This window comes from Lygodium microphyllum, chromosome 27 (assembly GCF_053477565.2).
Source record: "Lygodium microphyllum isolate KBCC chromosome 27, Lygodium_microphyllum_v1.1.10, whole genome shotgun sequence".
Lineage (NCBI taxonomy): Eukaryota > Viridiplantae > Streptophyta > Polypodiopsida > Schizaeales > Lygodiaceae > Lygodium > Lygodium microphyllum.
Genome location: NC_141161.1, coordinates 128,955,845 through 128,977,089, shown reverse-complemented (window position 1 = coordinate 128,977,089; position 21,245 = coordinate 128,955,845). Strand labels below are relative to the sequence as shown.

General features: G+C 46.9%; 1 protein-coding gene across 3 annotated transcripts in view; it reads left to right on the top strand.

Annotated features, from left to right (window-relative positions):
• LOC148012828 (biotin--protein ligase 2-like) overlaps positions 1-21,245 on the top strand; it is a 207,779-nt gene that overhangs the window by 165,462 nt on the left and 21,072 nt on the right. For all 3 annotated transcript variants that reach the window (XM_087668856.1, XM_087668855.1, XM_087668854.1), the window contains 2 exons: positions 3,246-3,366; positions 3,455-3,610. In XM_087668856.1, the coding sequence (XP_087524982.1) occupies positions 3,246-3,366; positions 3,455-3,610 (277 nt within the window). The remainder of the gene's footprint in view (positions 1-3,245; positions 3,367-3,454; positions 3,611-21,245) is intronic.

Sequence of the window (21,245 nt, the reverse complement as noted above, 5' to 3'; positions counted from 1 at the left end):
CGAGGTCTCCTTCAGTGATATTCGAGCATCATCGAGGTTGTTTGTATCTCTTTTGTTGCCTTGTGTGATATGTCGTAGTTATATGACACTTGTACATTCTTCATAAGTAATACAGTTGCCCATTACCCCCCCAAAAAAAAAGACCGCACCCATACCCATCATGGGGGGTAGAAGACATCAACATGGTGTGTGTTAAGGGAGGCTATCCTTCCATCTTCTTCCTCATTGTTTGCTCTATCTATCTCTTCTTGTCATCCACATACCTATTGTGGGTGCGAAACATTGAAGTGTGGGGGGCTGTCGCGGAGCTTGGATTGAAAATGAAGCTTAGAGCTTTCAATGGGAGCATTACTTGGACCGATAGGCACATTATTACTTCTTCTTGTGGATCAAAGTTAAGGAAGAGGTAAAATTGTTCTCTTGTCTATCTCTTCCTCGTTTTTAAAAAATTTTCTTCATCCATGGGGTAGAGCACGAGATAGTAACCAGGAGTTGGAAGAAGGGAACTGCTATATGAGAGGTGGTAGGGGTGGGTGCATTCCTTTGGTCCCATTGGTTGGGGTCTTAGCCTCTACATTTCTGGTTTCATTGCCGGTACAAGAATGAATATCTATTTATATTTCTTAGCTTCTCCACATCACATTGGGTAGGGGAAGAATAGGAGTGGTGATTGCTAGCAGGAGATAGAGAGGATGCAAATCCACCTCTCTTACATTGAAGCATAGCTCTTTGGAAACCTATTCGAGTAGGTAGGAAGGCTGTATCTGGAGACATTGGTTTGTTGGTTGAGAGTAGATTGTGGAAGGTAAGAAGGAAAAAACAGAGTAGATTATGCTTGGAATGCCCCTTGAATCATTCCAATGAACCTCAATACAACCCATTAAAACATTCAACTCAAATATTAGCATCAAACAGTAGTGAGCAATCTTGATTGCTTGTGCACGAGTATTTGGAAGCAGCAAAAAACCAATAAAAAGAGGCTTTTCCTTGATTTGGGAGCTTTCAATAATGTATCATTAAATATGAACCTTGGCATCTTGGGCTCAAAACTAAGTTACATTGGATTTCATGAAAATGATTATAGGCATGCTGAGTGTATTTTGTTGCATGTAGTTTGCATCCAATTAGGCATTAAGAAGACGTATGACGATCTGCAATTTGCCAAGTTTTGATCATATCCTTCTATACATAAGGATTTGGAAGCATTCTATGTATACCAGAACCATTCTTTATCTTACTAGTCATCACCAGGTATGCCTAGAGTAGTGTGTTTGGCATGGGAAGTGGACTTAAGTGTGATTCAAGATGCATAAGAGCTTTAAAACTGAGCATAACAGCAGATTTTGATGAACTTTGCATTTGAATCACTTGCTTCGCATGATGGGAACACTCAAAGTTTCTCATAGTCCTCTTTTTGGTACTTATTCTTGTACTGACTTGCTTGCTTGGTTGTGCTTCCAAGTCAGCCTCAAGACCCTTGGAACCATCTGGAAGAGCCTCCCCTTGATGATCTTTTAAGCCACTGGTCACCAGCACTAGTTCAAGGACATAGTAGACTTTTATCCTGTTTGTTGCATTGAAGAGACTCCCGAGAACCTTCAAATCAGCAAGCTCAAAGTATTGGCTAGTGAATGCCTTGAGTTTAAATTTTGGTACTTTAGCCATGCTCTGAGGATCAAGTTGAAGGGCTAACCCTTGTACCATCTTGTTTAAGACCACCTAGCTTATCGGGAAGCTCCACATTTTGAATTTTGACTTGGAAAGAACTATTTCTTGGCTTAACTATGTAGGCTTGAGGTATTCTACATGCTCACATCTTAAGCATCTTTAAAAGACTGTTGTCCAACTGCAACCTAGCAGTCACATGATACACTCATAACTCTCTTGTGGAGCTACAGTGTCTTTATTATGCCCTGGTTGGCTTTGAATTGACACCACTCAATGTATTTTCTCCTTGAATATTTATAGTGTATGTATTTAATTTTCACTTGCACACTTGTCTCGCCTTTACGAGTCATCCTAGACTGGACCATCTAGACCATTTGCTCGAAGTTCCAGAACAGTTTTGATGTCTATTCAAGAGGCCATCATTCACCAGACCTTACAAACTTACCCTCGCCTTGAATCAACCCATCATCCATTGCTAAAACCCTAAACCCTGAACCCTCTCCTGGAGATATCGAGTCTTGAATACCTCAATGCAACATTGTGTTAATACATACATCCCCATGACTCACAAGATTCAACCTCAAGACCTAGACCATCATCATTGAATGCAAGGAGAACTCAAGAGCAAGTTGATAGACTATACAATTGTTAAGAGATTTGGTCACCTCCAGGACGGGCACATGCATGTACATGGCAGATTAGGGCAGTTTGTTCAGCATCGCATTGTAAGGAGTAGGTTGGATAGCAGTTTTGTGCAGTCACCAGGTCTGGGCAGCGATTTGGGCAAGTGAATCTGGGTAGGCAGGTCGAGCAGATTCGCTATGTGGCAGTCAGCATTTTTCGCGGCAGTATTATTATTGTTTTACTATTTTTTTCAGTCGACCTGTTTACAGCAGCAGTGAGCTGACCTGATCAGATTATTGTATTATTTTCAGCCTATTTAGGCTGGTCTTCGTTCAGTATTCAGCATTCATTCTCTTCAGTATTCAGCTTCTGTTCTCTCTCTCTCTGTGCACACACCTTCACTCCCTCTGTGTGTTCCCCCCCTCCCCATATTCACTTCTTTCTTTCAGTCCAGTCATATGCTTCCATATTCGCTGCACTCTGCCAACCACCTTTGGACACCAAGACCTTTTCTGAACAAAGAAGTTGATTGCCTCAGGTTGGTTCATCCCACCAAGAATCTATTACAGGAGCCTACTCAAGAACATTTGAGTGCTTACACAGCCCACAACCTTGCTGGCCAAGAGCAATCACCAATCAAGAAATAGATTGAGTAATACCTTAACCTTAGAGATACATCAGAGGCTAGACAAGAGGATCTTGAAGGCCATTGCATCTCACTTGGTGACTTAGCACCCTAGTTGGAAGGTTAAAAGTCCATCTTTTCTTGAGTTAGTACCTTCAGGGTATTGCTATTTGAATTCTCATATGTGCAACTCTTTTGTAGGACCTATTGAAAACTCAATCCAAGTTCTTCTTAAGGTATATAAAAAGTATACTTGAAGGGCACATGCATTCAGTGCTTCACACTGTGAGTCTTTTGTTCACCTTAGTGGCTTTTGGTCATTTTACAGGAATTACCGGTTCTTCGTATCAAAATAAAATGGCCAAATGATATCTATGCCAATGGGATGAAGATTGGTGGTGTGTTGTGCACATCTACTTATAGTGAGAAAAAATTCCATGTTGTAGTTGGTAAGTAGTTGATATTATCTATAAAGTGGATTTGAGGTTGGAGGAGTACAATTGAGACTTAAAAGGTTTGCTTTCAATCATAATGTAGGTGTTGGGTTGAATGTGGGAAATCGTAAACCAACAATTTGCTTGGATAGTCTGCTTCAAGATTATAATGCTAATGCTCCCCCTATGTCTCGAGAGGAGCTGCTTGCTGTTTTCTTTAAGAAATTTGAAGATCTATTCACATTGTTCCTCCATGAAGGTGAGAATCCATACTTGTGTGTTAGCAATATGCTTAATTAGAATGGTTAATTGCAGTTATTTTATAATAACCTGAGTATCAAGGGCATTTCATTTGATTATGATATTCTAGATAATGGTTTTACGTCTTATTTGTTGCTAAATCTAGGCTACCTTTGAATGATAGCGTTTTTTCTATAAGCGTATTTAACTTTTGAAAACAGATTTGGCTCCAAGCATGTCATTCATTAAAAGTTCACGTGTTTAGCTCGGCACCCGTCATGTCGAATGCTCCCCCCCGCTCCGTCAGATCGCGCCCATCCCCCCAGTTCGGTTGTGCCCCATCGCTCTGGCTGATATCCCTCCGCCCCGTTTGATTGCGCCTTCAGTCTCGCTGGCCGTCCCCCCGTCTGTCTGCCCGTTTGACCATTTTGTCCCGTTTTTTCCTCCTTCCTATCCGCCAGTCGTGAACGTCCCGCTCGCCTCGATTCTTCCCCTTTCTCCTTCCCCTTTCTCCTTCCTCCCCCCCCCAACCATGCCTGGCCGCCCTGGAAGAGACTGTCCCCCCCACCCTGATAGCCTGCTGCCCCCCTCCCCCTGGGCGCACTGCCTCCGTCCGCAACCCCGAATCCGTCCGTTGTGTGTCAAAACAGAAGCGGTCTCCCCCCTCGCCATTGATCCCCTGCCCTCCAAGTTGCTCCCTTGATATACAGCAACTTCCCCCCCTCAGGTAGCACCGCGATGTGATTGGTAGTCCTTGCAGAAGAGACGCGCAATGGAAACCCTCTGGTCAGACGCAAGTGCACTTAGCGAGTGCCCCTCAGTCAAGCACCTTGCACGTCGTCCTCTCTGAGGAGCAGCTCTTAGCCGTCCGAGCTAAGGAGCTGGAGCTAAAGGAAACAACGATTTATGGTCAGGTAGTAGGACATTCCCCAGCCAAGGCTCAGCTTTGGGAGTGGCTTCACTCCACGCTGCGCATCGGCACAATGTAGATCGTGGAGGCGGTCCTAATGGGCCAAGGGATCTTCATGGTCCGGTTCAGTTCGGCGGACGTAGCTCAGGAGTTACTCGCCAGTTCACCATATGCGTCCACGAAGGGGGTCATATACATGGTCCCTTGGTACAATGGCTTTACTGTGGAGGCATTTGCACTCCACAACAGGTTTCTCCGGCACTCGGTCACCCTTCTTTTCCCCGGCTTGGCGATAGAGTATCGCCAGTTGGTATAAGACTTTGGTTGGCTCTTCGGCACTATCCTTTCCGCGTCCTTTGCGGATGCAGTGACAACGGCAGGAGTCCCAAAGGTACGGGTGGCAGTGAAAGAGGTCAAGAATATCCCACAGTTCCTAGAGATTGAGGCGGGCGGGCACTCCTTTAGGCAGCAGGTCATTGTTACGGCGTAGCTAGGGCAGTGCCTACACTGCCACGACTTTGGGCATTAGGCAGCAGGTTGCACGCGTTTCGGAGCCAAGGTGGCTTCGCCGACAAGCCCACAGGTGAACGCTGATGGCTTTACACAGGTCCAAAGACGACAGAGAGGGAGATGGCAGAGGGGGCGTAGCCAGCATCTCAGACCCAGCCTCGGTAGCAAGGAGTAGGAGGGCATGTGACGTCCCCTCGACAGAGCACTCCACAGCCCCCCCTTGTCGGCCCCACCCAGCAGGACCGCAGCCTCTGCCACATCCACCGCCCGCGCCACCGACTACCTCTCTTGAGTTCCCATAGCCCCCACACCCACGGTCCTCCACATCCCATGCTCCCCTTCCCCTCCCCTGACCCTGGCCTATAGCCCCCCACTTCCAAGACCACCAGCCCTCCCCCACACCTGCCATGTACTTCCGTCCATCCCACCATCCCTTGATCATCCTCCCCCCTACCACCTCCCGTATCGAGCATCCCTCGTGATCTGCACCTGGTTCAGGCGATCCCCCCCAGACCCACCCCCCCTCCTCCCACAGGAGGTGATGAGCCACACACGCCTACATCCTCTTCGCACCAACAGTCCTCCCCCTTCTATACAGCCACCAGCTTATCCACCCCTGCCACTCGTCACATGTTCCCGAGACAGGCACAACTGTTGTCACAGGAGTTCTTCCGCAGTGGCCCATGGTCCTACTTGAGAGTTGTGGAGCACGGAGAGTTCCCACTACCTCTAGAGGTGGGGATCTTCATGGCTGATAGATGCATTGATAATACCACGTGGAACTTCTATCACCCCTATGGTATGGCGAAGGGCCACCATGGGGGAATGGAGCTCGCCGTCCAAACCGGCGGCAAAGCGCACCTGCATGCCTCATAGCTCCTCCTTGTTATCAGCAGCCTCCACACCGAACAGATGCCTGTTCGGGCAGTCACAGGTTTCCCTATGAGCTTACACCTTGCATCCAAGAATGGTAATAGCCTCCACTACACTGGGGCATGTGGTTCCGGGAAATTAATTGTTCGACAAGAGCTGCAGCTTGTCCTTGCCGGACGGATTGACATCTTACTTCTATAGGAGCACAAGCTTACCCTCACCCAGGCCAAGCGAGTAGGGAAGGTACTCCCAAGCAGCTCGTATACTTATTGGGAGCACGCCATAGGTGCCCACGGTAGGAGTGGAGGCGTGTGCACCTCTATTGGTTCGAGTCTTACTACTTGTGTTCGAGAACATGGGACGATAGTGGCAGGGAGGGTGCTATGGATCAAACTAGATATTGGTGACTCGTGCCTTGGAGTCCTTAATATCTATGCCCCTACGGAGGTTAGGCCACGCAGCAAGTTCTGGGTGGAGATCGCAGGACTCCCAGAGGTAGACTCTTGGATTGTTGGAGGAGACTCCTAGAGGTAGATTCTTGGATTGTTGGAGGAGACTTCAACAACCCGGAGGCTTTGGATGACCAGCAAGGCAAAGGGAGAAACTACGAGGGTATGGCCGGGGAGGAGTAAGAGGCATCGGAGGTGTTTCTACTAGCAATAGGAGCATGCGATGCTTGGAGAGACCCTACCTTCCACAGGAGGGAGAGGTCACTGGACTTCTCTTGGGGATACAGGCGGCTAGGTGGAGTCCAATCATTGCTCGGTTCTCCTGACACTAGATCCCCCAGCATCTGCTCTAGATACACGATCTTGTCGGATCCCTGACTCAATCTACAGGAGGGAGGGAGGTGACGAGACAGATAGAGTAGATTTGGACCAGAGAATGGGACAGAAGAGGCGAGATCGCAGAGGAGGTTGCAGAGGCCCTAGCTGAGTAGAGCAGAATCTGCCAAGAGGCAGCCATACAGGCCATACAACAGAGTTGGGAGGAGGAGAGAGCACTCTGGTAGGACCTTGCAGCCACGTAGAGATTATTGTAGGTGGCACTTGGGGTTCCCACTCTCCACGCACAGGAGGTGGGTGCGCAAGGAGCCATTGCTAGCCTAGAGAGGACAGACGCTTTGAGTTCTCTTTCCGCACCTCAACAGCTTTCTGTGCGCGAAAGGGGGACACGATGTGTAGGGAGTTTTTTGAGGTGCACCAGCCGTGCACCTGAGGAGAGCAGATAAGCAGCCTCCGAGATCAGTATGGGAGGATCGGTTCTAGCCTAGACAAGGTGATGGAGATTGCCACCGACTACTATACTCGCCTCTTCCAGCAAGAGACAGCCTCAGCCAGAGGACAATGGGAGATAGCCTCAACCAGACCAGGTGATGGAGACCGCCTCAGCTACCACCGACTACTATACTGGCCTCTTCCAGCAGGAGACAGCCTCAACCAGACGAGGTGATGGAGATTGCCACCGACTACTATACTCGCCTCTTCCAGCAGGAGACAGTCTCAACCAGAGAATAGTGATGTAGACAGCAGGTCTGGGATAACATCCTTTCTCTTGTCACAAAGGAGATGGGATGCTCCCTCCTAGTCCCCTTCATAGAGAAGGAATTAGAGGAGGCTTTCCATACACAGGACATACAGAAATGCCCGGGAGAGGATGGCCTCTCTAAGGCTTTCTTCACTACCTTCTGGGAAGTGGTGAAGGATCCCCCCTTTCAGGAGATTTTCACTTCAGAACAGATGCCAGGGAGTCTATTGGTAGTCCTTATCAGTTTTCTTCCCAAAGGGGAAGACCGATTGGAGCTTTCCCAGTGGAGACCGATGACCTTATTATCAGTGGCCTATAAGGCACTGGCAAAGATGATTGGTAGGCGACTACACCCCGTGTTGCCAGACATCATCCATGACACATAGACAGGCTTTGTCCAGGATAGGAGCATCCTGGACAATGTATTCACCTTCTTTGAGGCGACAGAGTGGGCCTAGTACAGTGGGCAGAGACTGGCCGTACTATATTTGGATTTTGAGAAAGCCTACGACAGGGTGGACTGGGATTTTCTAGAGGGCACCATGGTGAGGTTGGGTTTTCCCCAGACTTGGATTTCCGGGGTTTCTGCACTTTATAGATCGGCCACCAGCAAGGTTTTCATAGAAGGGAGGCGAGGGGAGGAGTTTCGGCTAGAGAGGTCGGTCCAACAGGGCTGACCCGTGGCCCCATACCTGTTCCTTCTCTTTGTAGAGGCGATGTCTCACTTTCTCAGGTCACGTGTGAGCAGTTTACGTGGCCTCCGACTTGTAGTAAGAGAGGAGACCGAGTTGTTAGACTCAAGAGTATGCAGATGATACAGCGCTCTACATAGAGGAGGACGAGTTGATGTTGGAGAGAGTGAGGTTGGCTCTTGAGGTGTTCTGTTTTGCAGTGGAAGCGAAAATCAATTGGCGAAAGTCGGTTGGTTTCCTCACAGACCCAGACTCTAGCATGGAGTGGGGCGTCCACCTAGGATTTAGATGGGTGAGCAGCAGGCCGTGCGATACCTAGGGTTCCAGATGGGACTCGACATCACTCTCGCCCAACAGTTTCTTCTAGTCCTTTATTCTATTCGGAGGAAACTGACCTATTGGAGCACGGCTCACCTCTCACTAGCCGGCCGAGCTATGGTAGTTAACTAGGTTCTCCTAGCGATGGCCTGGTACATCGCCTTGTGTTGGTGCTTCTCCTCCTCCTGCGTAATGGAGCTTTGCCGCCTAGTGCGGAATTTCCTTTGGTCCAGGTCAGACGGCTCTAGGGATTCTAGGGCCAAGGTGGCGTGGGCAACCATTATACGACATCGGTCAGAGGGAGGGCTTGGGATCATAGACCTAGAGTATCAGAGTATGGCCCTCCTGGGCAAGCTAGTTGTCCGCAGTCTCACACCGGGAGGGCAGACCTGGAAGGCCTTATTGCAGGAGGGTCTTCAGTACTGTAGACCGAGGCTTGGCGGTGAGTGGAGGCCGTCCTTGAGATGGATCTTCACGTCAGCCTAGATCATCCTTCCTACAGAGCTTGCTCTGTGTGTGGCAGGGCCTTCGTAAGACTCTTATCCAGACCCCCCCAGGCTGCCTGGAGGAGATAGACCGTCAACCGGTGATTTGCAACCCCCAGGTCAGGGACAGGGAAGGAGCACATATTGGCAAGCGCCTCCACATCCAGTGGGCTGGTTGGGAGGTTGGCCCGGCTCGTACCATCAAGACATGGCAGGAGGTGTACAGGATGGTGGACAAGGAGGTGCTAAAGCAAGTATCAGACTGCTAGCGAGGAGTGGAGCTGAGGAGAAGAGAGATAGACGCAGTGATACCTCAGGAGTGGCTTGCTCCCACGATCCGAGAGCCTATAGAGCCCGGGGAGGCATGGGCCGCTAGGTTTTCACCAGCAGGCATCCCCCTATAGGTGGCAAGAAGAGTGGGTAGCGCTCCACCTAGGACCTTTTTCACAGTGCAAGAGGGGGGGCGTCTGGCTCTTGACAGAGGGCAGCAGGATGAGGGGATAGCCATCCTTTCATGGAAGAGGATCTGGATGGATGGTCTTCAAGGGAAGACATGGCGGTTGGACCCTTTGGTCTTTTGGCAGGAGCTCAGGGAGTAGCGCCTCTAGATCTGGGAAGGAAGGCCACTTGAGAAGCTGGAGTGGGATCCGGGAGAGTGGTTTTGGCCTGCCACTGCGGTCGCCAAGAAGCCACCGAGGTTCCTGGAGTATACCGCCAGGATTGGCAGACACATACTGAAGCAGGAGGACATGGATTGAGCGCTGTCACGCAGCAGGCATTGGGTGGAGCACAGCATCACGGAGCCGTGTCGACGGACCTTCTGGCGCCGTCTATGGGACAGCTGGAGGCTGAGGAGGGTATCATACTTTTTATGGCTGGTGGCACATGGAGGCTTGGCGGTGGGAAGCAGACTTGCTAGATGCAGAAGGAGGGAGTTTGTAAGTGCTGCACAGAGCAGTCAATGGAAATCCCAAAGCACTACCTTTGGTCGTGTGAGGCGGCACAACTCGTGTGGAGAGGAGCATGCCGCATCTTGCGCCGCATAGTACCCAGCCTTGGATGTATCTCTTGGAGTGCTTTCTGTTGGCAGGTAGATAGTGAGGGCCGTCACCTTCTGTATGAGGCCGGGATACAGGACACGATATTCATGATCGAGGCAGGGTCGTGCACAGTGGTGGGTTTAGAGGCTCTACTCATCCGCTAGGTACTGGAGCCCACAGCAAACCGCTCTGAGGTATGGGAAATCATAGGGAGTCTTACTGGTTGGCGTATCTGGAAGGTGCGGTATTAGGTGGCTTTCGGCGGAGAGAGACTTTCAGTACAGGTGACTCTAGCGTAGCTTTGGACCTCCATCATCCACTCTCTTCGAGGCTGACGGGATCAGGTGTAGGGCGAGTCCAGGGCTCTTCAGGAGCTCCGAGGTCATTTCATGTGCACTTGGGGCAGCCAGGACCTGTTCTTTGTGATGCAGGCAAGTAGCCCCCCCCTCCATGGCTTCTTGCCCCTATCTCCCTAGACTGCCTTGAGAGGCTTATATATATGATGTATCTGTGACTTTTACTAGCTCCAGCTTGGTCTGTTGAGCATGAGCACTTCTTTGTATTCAAGTTTTTTTCTGAAGTAATATAATTAGCTACACTTTATTTGCAAAAAAAAAAGTCATTCATTAAAAGCATGATGCATGATGCCTTTGGATTAGTCTAAGTTTTGACTATGCACCAAAAGGTTGCTGCTTGCACTTGCGCTCCATCATGTGTAAAAAGTTTTGAATGACATCAGTGTGTTAGGATTAAAGAAAAACTGTTATATTGTATCATTTTTTAGCTAATCATGATAGAAAATGTTGAGATGGCGAGCTCAACATGTGCAAACATTGATGATGGACCGCCTGGCTAGATGGCTCTGCACGTCTGCACTTAGAACATCGGTGGTCATTATGATCCTCACATGGCCATTGACTTATCACTTATTATATTTAGTTTGTTGCACCTACCTACAGCATAGTTGTAGCACCAATCGATTAGTATAGTTAGTTATGCACTATTTGACTTAGTAGGCCACTTTTCCTTAATGTTGTATTTTATCTATACTTTATGTATATTGTATTATGCATGGAAGAAAAAGGAAAAACCAGCAAGAAAATGTTTTGGCCTCCATCTCTCTTGTGTTCTTGAGTGAGCTTTCTCTTGTGTGTATGGTGTGTGCTTGGCTCAGTAGCTCAAGTAAGTCTCCTTGCCACGTGATTCTTGACATGGTATTAGAGCAGCGCCACCACTGAGAGGTTGGTTTTAAAGAATGAAGTGAAGGAGAAAAAGCAAGGATTCGAGCAAGCAAGAAACCAGTAAGAAGCTCTCTTATTCTTCCAATCTCTTTCTTGGATAGTGTCTGCGGAGGTATCAGAAGCAGAGTAGAGTGAAAATCTTAGATTGCTATGAGATTTGGTGTGTGAGCAGAGCACTATGTATTCTATAGATAAGTTGTTTTTTGGACATCTGAGACCATTTCGGGCTCCGTTTTAGAGTTGCAAGGTTGCAGAGAGCAGTTTCAGGGTATATTGCAATTTCGGTTGTATCGATTGAAGGTAGGTGCATAGGTTGTAGATTTTGAATTTGTAGTTTTTGAGATGTTTGCTATAAGTTTTATCTGCAAACAGGTTGCAGATTACATGTAATGTTGAGCAATTAGTGAAAAAGATTGCTTGGTGTATTGTTGTGCACTCGTTGTGAAATGTTGCAAAAGACTTGTTGTTTTGTATAATTTTTGTAATAATGATAGAGAACAGTGGAAATCTTGTCATTGAGAAGCTAGACAAAAACAACTACCCTTCATGGAAGTTCCGTGTGATGAACTTCATTATTGGAAAGGGCCTTTATGAGTTCGTTTCAAGTAAAGAAAATGAGTCAAAGTTGAGTATCCCTGTGACTGCATATGAATTAAATGCATGGAAAGAATGGAATGCAAAAGACAAAAAATGTGATTTATTGTCTATTTACAGTCATTGATAATACTATGCTTGCACATATTAGGAATGTAGAAACTTCACATGCAACTTGGACAATTTTTGAGGACATGTTTTCAGTAAATATAAAGGTAAGAAAGATTCAACTCAAGCAAAAGTTGAATACCTTGAAGAAAGGGACAATGTCTGTCAATGAGTATGTTTTGAAGATGAGGAACATTGCAAATGCTTTAGCAACGATTGATACAATGCTTGATGATGATGATTTGGTTTTATCTACTTTGGGTGGCCTTAATAATGAGAAGGCTTGAAAATCATGTCACTTTTGTATATATTCGGAAGCCATTTTCAGATTTTAATAAGTCAGTCTCTCTCATGATTACTGAAGAGATCAATATGCAAGGTGACTTATTTGAAAGAAATGGGCAGCATTTTACTCAAGTTCAGAAAGGGGATATGGCAGATCCTCTTTGAGAGGCTGTGGTATGGGACGTGTTGGTAATAACCAGTAAAACATGCTAAATCAACAATTTGGTGAAATACAGGTTTCAGGAGGCTGTGCAAACATTAGAGGCATGGGGAGCTCTAGAGAAAAAGATACATGACAGAATAGAGGTTCTAGAAATTTTGCTATTGTTTGTCATTATTGTGGCAAAACAGGTCACATTTAACGTTTATTTATTATGCAGCATATGATGAATGCTGTTACAAGAAAGGGTATATATGATGATGTATGGTATGTTGATTCAGGTACATCTAATCGTATGACCAATCATGTTGAATGGTTTGGAGAGATGTAGGACTTAAAAAATCCAGGTTATGTGTAGACGGGTAATGATTCATACCACCCAATTTCACACATTGAAAAGGTTCCCTTGTCCTTGTATGATGGCCCAAAGAGTTCGACAAATGTATTACATGTGCCATCAATCACAAAGAATTTAGTGTCTGTTGGTCAAATGGTGGAGCAAGGATTATAGGTTCGATTTAATGCGAAAGGCTGTTTTGTAGAAGACTTCAATGATAAGTGTAGGTTGGCCACAAAAGGAAGTAGAGTTTGCCGAATGTTTACTTTAGATGTTGGAATTCTTGCAATGAATGTTGCTATGTATACTAAAGGAAAAGGAGTGATTGCAGACATTGAAATATGGCATAAATGTATTGGATATGCAAATGTTCAAATGCTAAAATTAATGCAGTCAAAAGGATTGGTTATAGGGTTACCTGGTTTTAGAGTTGTAAAATTTTATAAACTGTGTGAAGCATGCCAGTTTGGTAAAGCAATCAAGACAACTCTTTTCGCACAACAGAGATGTTGTGCATAGACGTTTGGGGACCTACACAGAATGTATCTCTTGGTGGTAAGAAATACTTTGTTACATTTATTGATGATCCATAGCTATGGGTATACTTTATGAAGGAAAAGAGTGATATATTTGAGCACTTAAAATATTTTAAGGTAGCTGTTGAAACAAAAACAAGCTTGAAAGTTAAGTGCTTGGGATCAGATAGAGGGGGAGAGTATCTCTCTAATGAGTTTAGTGGCTTCTTGAGGTCTCATGGAATAAAGAGGCAACCAACTTGTAGGTATACCTCATGGCAAAATGGGGTTGCAAAAAGAAAAAATAGGCATATTGCAGAAGTTGCACGGGCATTGATGGTTGGCTGAAAAGAATATGCAAAAATATTTTTGGTCTAAAGTTTTTCATACTACTATCTTTATTATGAACAGAACTCCCATAGCTACAGTTCATAGGATGACCTCCGAAGAATACTTTACAAGCAAGGAGACCGATGTGTCACAATTGAAAATGTTTGGCTGTATTGCATATGTTTATGTTCAAGATAAGCTGTGAAATAAGCTTGATCCGAAGGCTGAAAAATATATTTTTATTGGATACTCTTTAGAGCAGAAAAAGTATCGTTGTTATAACCTTGTCACAAGTGAGTTTTAGCTATGATGTTGGCCTTGTCAGTTAGTTTATGGAGATGCCTAGAAAGCCTCATTTGGATGCAGTTAGACACATATTGAGGTATGTGAAGTTCACTTTATATTATGGACTTTTTTATGAGGTAGATAAGGACATACAGGTATTTGAATACACAAATGCAGATTGGGTCGGTAGCATGTTAGACAAAAGATCTACCAGTGGATTCGTGTTTTCCCTTGGTAGTGCGGTAGTTACTTGGAGCAGCAAAAAACAACCTAGAGTTGCTTTATCGAGTAGGGAGGCCGAGTATAGAGGTGCTGCTATGGCAGCATGTGAGGTGGTATAGCTATAAAAGTAATTAGGTGATTTGGATGTGTAGAGACATGGTCCGGTTGTCATTTAATGTGACAACATGAGTAGCATACAACTAGCTAGAAACCCAGTGTTCCATGCTAGGGCAAAACACATTGAGGTACACTACTACTTTGTGAGAGAGAAGGCACTTGTAGAAGAGATTGACTTAGTATATATCAGCACATAGTATTAGATAGCTGATATTTTCACAAAGGCATTGGGTACAGAGAAGCTTTGAAAGTTTCGAAGCTTACTTGGAGTTGCAAAGATACAGTTGAGCTTAAGGGTAAGTGTTGAGATGGCAAGCTCAACACGTGCGGATATTGACAATGGACCGCTTGGCTAGATGGGTCCGCACGTCTACACTTAGCATGTGGATTGTCACTATGATCGTCACATGGCCACCAACTTATCACTTATTATATTTCGTTTGTTGCACCTACCTATAGCTAGCATAGTTGTAGTGCCAGTCGATTAGTATAGTCAATTATCCACTATTTGACTTAGTAGGCCACTTTTCCTTTATGTTGTATCTTATCTATACTGTGTACATTGTATTATGTGTGGAAGAAAAAGAAATAACTAGCAAGAAAACGTTTTGGCCTTCATCTCTCTTCTTGTGTTTTTGAGTGAGCTTCCTCTTGTGTGTACGGTGTGTGTTTGGGGCCGTAGCTCAAGCAAGTCTCCCCACCACGCAATTCATGATAGATAATTGATATGTCCGAGATAAGACTTGCATCATCAGTTGAAACGAGTATAAGGCTAAAAAAGGCTATTATACTTTATTTTTTTTCACCCGATCTTGATGACATAAAGTTGATATGTCTGAGACAGGGTTGTCATGTTTGATGGCGTCCGATTAGTATAGTCTGATGGTAGTACGGTAATAATCGGACTAACAAAAATCTTGGACCTATGTCCGAGGTTACCTTCAATGAAAAAAGAAGACAACGTGCAGCTTGAGTGAATCCATATTCACCTATACATTTTGCTTAGGCAAGAGTGGCTTGTCTCTTGGGCATAGGTACACCACTCGAATGGCTTTTACTTGATGGAATAGTAGAGGCCTCTCAAATGGAGGAAACCGATACAATTGGAGAGGGATCTTTTTCTACATCCGAGACCTCATGATCAAGAGAGACCACCTCCTCACTTGCCCTAGAAAGGCCTTTGTGCCGCTTCAATGGCAAGCATTTCCGATGATAATCTTCATAGACATTGTTTGGAATATCGGGGCATGGTAGGGTCTCTTCTCCTAATTTGCAAAGGTAGATGAGAATATGAGTGACGGATGAAATTTGGAGCTTTAAGCAATACTTGCATTGCCACTTTCAAGTGTTGGATTTTTCCTTCACTCGTTCGAAGTAGGCATAACGCAAGCGAAAGGCCTCATGAAGAGGGGGTGCCATTGATGATGTATAGAGAGAGCCTAGAGGGTCACAGATGGAGGGTGAGATGATTGAAGAAAGAAGTGGAAAGGATAGAGAGCTTTAGAGAGCAGAGAGAGGCTAGAGCTTGATGGAGAAGAAAGTTGGAAGGGTTGAAAAGTTAAGGGAGGAGAGAGCTTGAGAGGATAGGAGGGATGAAGAGCTTGAAAGGAGTAGAAGGGATGGAGAACTTGAAAGGATGAATGAGATGGAGGGAGGGGGAGATTTTTATAGAAAGGGAGAGTGCTTTAGGGTTTAGGATAGAGAGAGAGAGAGAGATTAACGTTTACGAAAAAAGAGAGATATTAACGTCTACTTAAGGCCAATGTGGCCTATAAGACAAAATCCAGAGTATATCCATGTCTAATGTCATCTCATCAGTAAGGTAAAGATAACATCACATATAAGTGGGTGGCCTATGAAACAATACTGAAAATAACTATACAATGGGACTATACTAGGGTTGAACCATGTGTAGTGTTGTTCCATCGATAGAAAAGAAAAGGAAAGGAAAGAACCAGATTTGATAGATCTATGCACAAAACTGTAGTGGAGACTATGGGCTATAGCTAATCTCAAGATCTACACATGATCTTAGCTATGATGCGGGGTAACTGCTTCACTGATATGGTTGGTGGTGAGTCTTCGATGTCTCGTGATAATGGCTCTAATCCGACTGTGGTGTGGCCTCCTCGGACGTGGTCCTGGTAGACGGGGTTGTCGTGCTCGACGAAGGGAAACGGCTCTATCCAATCTGACTCCACGGCGTGGCCTGTAAGGTGTTTGGCGGGGTGGCTTTGTCTTTGCTAGCCTGGTAGTGTCAGTAGGGTTGGCTCTGGAGAAGAAGTCTGTCATTGCTCTCTGTGTGTGTCCTTCTAGATGAGCTAGCCTCCTGTCTCGCAGTAGTGCAGTTCGGCGCCTCTCGAGCTCCAGGAGGAAAAAACCTAGGTATCTCTAGTCCTCGTACTCCATGACACGACAAAGGGGTCCGAATCCATCACGGAAGAGGCAATGGTACCGTCCTCGTATTTCGTAGTATACTGCGCATCTGCATACGTAGTGCTCCTCCATCTCAGGCTCTCGACCACAAAGCTGGCAAGTCCTATCCTCTGCTAGGATATTTGTCCATCTTTCTGTCTCCATTTGAAGCCTATGTGAGGAGGTGCGAATATTTCCGATAGCAACCCGTACGCTATGGGAGAGATGGGTGTCCATATATGCTGGCCGAATAGTAAAACCATCAATAGAGAGACACAAGAAATGACTTGTAGAACTCCATCCTCGATCCTAGAGGGAGTGGTGGATGGATCCATGTCCTTGCTGTCTCAATCCTCAAGATGTCAGCTCTAATCACCTGGTTCATCTCTGATCGGCTGAGAGAAAGTGTAGGGCAGCCAAGACTATAATCCAAAGGTGGAAGACGATCAATATCCAAACCATGTAGGCTCATCCAAACAAGCATCTGTGAAAACCGATAGTTCTCTCGCCTCCTGTTGCTAGTTGTCTAGATGAGGTTAGTGCCAATCTAGAGTATCTATGGCGTGGAAGTTCCTATAGTTTGTGTCAAAAGGTCACTGCCCTAAAGAGTGCCTCCGTAACTATAGGCGTTGCCCCTAGCTCTGCTCAGACAATGGGATGTGGGGTAGAGGGCTTACTCCAAATCATGTGTGCTCTCATCATGATCAATGGCCTTTCCATGCTATCCCAACCATCATAATAATCCCTCTCTACTCCAATTTGATCAATGAGTGGCTAAGACACATGTGGTACAAGCTGCAACCCCATACCTCTGCTCCATATAGTAATATAGGTGTGACTAGGGAGTCAAACAACCAGAGTTTGGTGCGGGGCTCTTGGAACTATATGTGAGCACATTGACTCTCGAGTGTCCCTAGTGTTGCGTATCCACGTGCTAGACGTGCCTCTGATGCCCCTCTCAACGAAAAACGTGGGCTAGAGAAGGTGACTCCCAAATAGACATATTTTCTCACATGCTTCAATATGTCTCCCCCAAATGTGAACTGGTACCTAGATCTAGTCACGCATGCTGCTGAAGTATTGAAAACCATGGTTTTGGTCTTCCCAAGGTTCGCTATGAGATCTTTGTCTCTACAGAAGATGTGCAAAGTGTCTAGATGGCATTGCAATCCCTCCGGTGAATCTGAAATGAGAACAATATCATCTGCATAGAGTAATATTGGTATCAGCACCCTTGCCAGGCTAGCTCCAGCTCCTCCTCAGTCTATGTAATTAGACACTTCATCTATGTATAGACCAAACAATGTGGGTGAAAGTGGACATCCTTGTTTCACTCCTATGGTATTTTCAATTCTCTTTGATAGTCCCCCAAGTGCTCATACATGACTTGTCACTGCCTCATATAATGTATAGACACCCCATCGTATACCCTCTGGTACTCCAATGTCTTGCAATCTCTGCATGATGCGTGTACGAGGCATTATATCAAAAGCTTTGCGAAAGTCTACAAAGCAACAATAGATCCTCTTGTCTTGGACTCAACCCTCCTCAATAATGGCTCTAAGTGTGAGAATATGGTCCAGTGTGGTATATCCTCGTCTGAAACCTGCCTGTCCTCATGCTCTCTTGCCTTGCATTTCAACCCACTCACTGAGTCATGCTCCAATACAGATCCATATATCTTGGCCAAAGTATGATCGATCGTGATAGTCCTATAGTTGCTAGGAATCAAGGGATCACTTTTAAATAGAGGGATTATAGTATTGCCTAACCAACTCATAGGGAAACCTTCACATACTGCTCTATTGAACATATGTGCTAATATGGGTGCTAATATGTCACAAGCATGTGAGAAATGTTCTGCTACTAGTCCATCCTCATCTTGTGCCCTCCCATTTTGTAATCTATAAATTGCATCCTTGGGAGATTTCAAATTCTGAAATTCGAATGGTGGCCCATGGGATAGGATGGTTGCATTGTGCCATTGTGTGTATATGAGAGAGAGAGATGGATGAATCATGAGAGAGGGAGACGGAAGGAGAGAGTTTTTACGAAGGGGGTCATCTACATGGTTCCTTGGTATAGTAGCTTCATAGTGGAGTCATTCGCACTCCACAACAGTTTTCTCAGACACCCAGTCACCCTACTTTTTCCAAGACTGGCGGTAGAATACCGCTAGTTAGTGGAGGACTTTGGACGGCTTTTTGGCACAGTTCTCCTTGCTTCCTTCGCGGATGCAGTGACAACTGCAAGAGTCCCAAAGGTAGGAGTGGCTGTGAAAGACACAAAAAGCATACCAAAGTTCCTGGAGATTGAGGTTGGAAGCCACTCCTTTAGGCAGCAGGTCATTGGGACTGGGCAACCAAGGCAGTGCCTGCGCTGCCATGACTTTGGACATCAGACAACAGATTGTACGCGTTTTGGGGCCAAGGGGGCTCTAGTGACGGGCCCATAAGTGGACGCCGACGGCTTCATACGGGTCCAGAGACGACAGAGAGGGAGACGGGCAGGTGGGGCCGCAACTAGTGCCTCAGTCGCAGCCTCGACAGCAGGGCGCAGGAGAGCGAGCTACACCCCCTCGGCAGAGCACTCCCCAGTTCCCCCCCCCCCCCCCCTCCTGCCCGTCCCACCCAGTAGAACCGCAGTCCCCCACAGCTACCACTCGCGCCATAGACTACCCCACCTGAGATCCCACAGCCCCCACACCCACCCTCCACCTCCCAGGCTCCCCCCACTGACCCTGGCTCACAGCCCCCCCTTCCAGGGCCACCAGTCCTCCCCCCTCCCACATCCACCACATACTTTCGACCATTCCACCATCCCTCGACCCTCTTCTCCCCCACCATCTCCCCTGTCGAGCACCCCCCCTGATCCGCACCCATTTAAGGTGATTCCTCCTAGACCCACTCCCGCTCCTCACACAATAGGTGATGAGCCACACACGCCTACATCCTCCTCGCACGAGCAGTCTTTCCCCTCCCACACAGCCACCAGCTTATCCGCCCCTGCCGCCCTTCACACCTTCCCAAGACAGACACAGCTGTTGCCACAGGAGTTTTTCCGCAGTGGCCCGTAGTCCTACCTGAGAGTTGCGGAGTGCGGAGAGTTCCCACTACCTCTAGAGTTGGGGATCTTTGTGGTTTGCAAGTCAACGAGGAGCAAGGTCCATCTACTAGCACCATCGGATGGACCAAACTACTCTTTCTTCTTTCAGTCTTCTCACTCAGGGGATTGGACAACGACATAGATAGAGTTAAAGAGTAGGGTGATAGACCACATCTCCCAGTGGATGAAGAGAGTGCTCCGGCGGGACCTTGGAGCCACGCAAAGATTACTACAGGAGGCACCAGAGGTTCTCACCCTCCACGTACAGGAGGTGCGAGCGCAAGCAACCATCGCTGGCCTAGAGAACAAGTGCCCTGAGTTCTCTTTCTGCACCTCAACAGCTTTTTGGGCGCGGAAGGGGGACACGATCTGCAAGGATTTTTTCTAGGTGCACCAGCCTCACACCGCAAGAGAGCAGATACGCAGCCTTCGAGATCAGTATGGGAGGACTCATTCTAGCCCAGACGAGGTGATGTAGATTGCCATTGATTACTACAGACGCCTTTTCCAGCAGGAAACAGCCTCACCTAGAGGACAACGATGCAGGCAGCAGGTCTGGGATCACATTGTGTCCATTGTCACAGAGGAGATGGGACGCTCTCTCCTAGCCCCCTTCACAAAGAAGGAACTAGAGGAGGCTTTCCATACACAGGACGAGCAGAAATGCATAGGAGAGGATGGCCTCTCTAAGGCCTTATTTACTACCTACTGGGAAGTGGTAAAGAACCCCCTACTAATGGCCTTCTAGGAGATTTTCACTTCAGGACAGATGCCAGGGAGCCTTTCGGCAAGCCTTATCACTCATCTCCCCAAAGGGGGAGACCAATTGGAGCTTTTCCAGTGGAGACCGTTCACCTTATTATCTGTGGCCTATAAGGCACTGGCAAAGATGATTGGTAGGTGACTACGCCACGTGCTGCCAGACATCATCTATGACACACTGACAGGCTTTGTCCAGGATAGGAGTATCCTAGACAATGTATTCACCTTTTTTGAGGCAATAGAGTGGGCTCACCACAATGGGCAAAGACAGGCCGTACTACTCTTGGATTTCGAGAAAACTTATGACAAGATGGACTGGGATTTCCTAGAGGGCACCATGGTGAGGTCGGGTTTCCCCCAAGCTTGGATTCGCGGGGTCACCGCACTTTACAGATTAGCCACGAGCAGGGTTCTCATAGATGGTAGGCGAGGGGAGGAGTTTTGGCTGGAGAGATCAGTCCGGCAGGGCTGCCCCTTGGCCCCATACCTGTTGCTACTCTTTGCGGAGGCGATGTCTCACTTACTCAGGTCTCGTCTGAGCGGATTACGCGGCCTCCGGCTTCCCGTGAGAGAGGAGATTGAGTTGCTAGACTCAGAGTATGCAGATGATACAACACTCTACATAGAGGACAATGAGTTGATGTTGGAGAGAGTGAGGCTAGCTCTTGAGGAGCAAAAATCAACTGGCGAAAGTCGGTTGGTTTCCTCACAAACCAGGACTCTAGTACGCAGTGGGACGTCCACCTAGGATTTAGATGGGTGAGCCAAGGGCAGACCGTCCGGTACCTAGGGTTCCGGGTGGGACTCGACATCACTCCCGCCC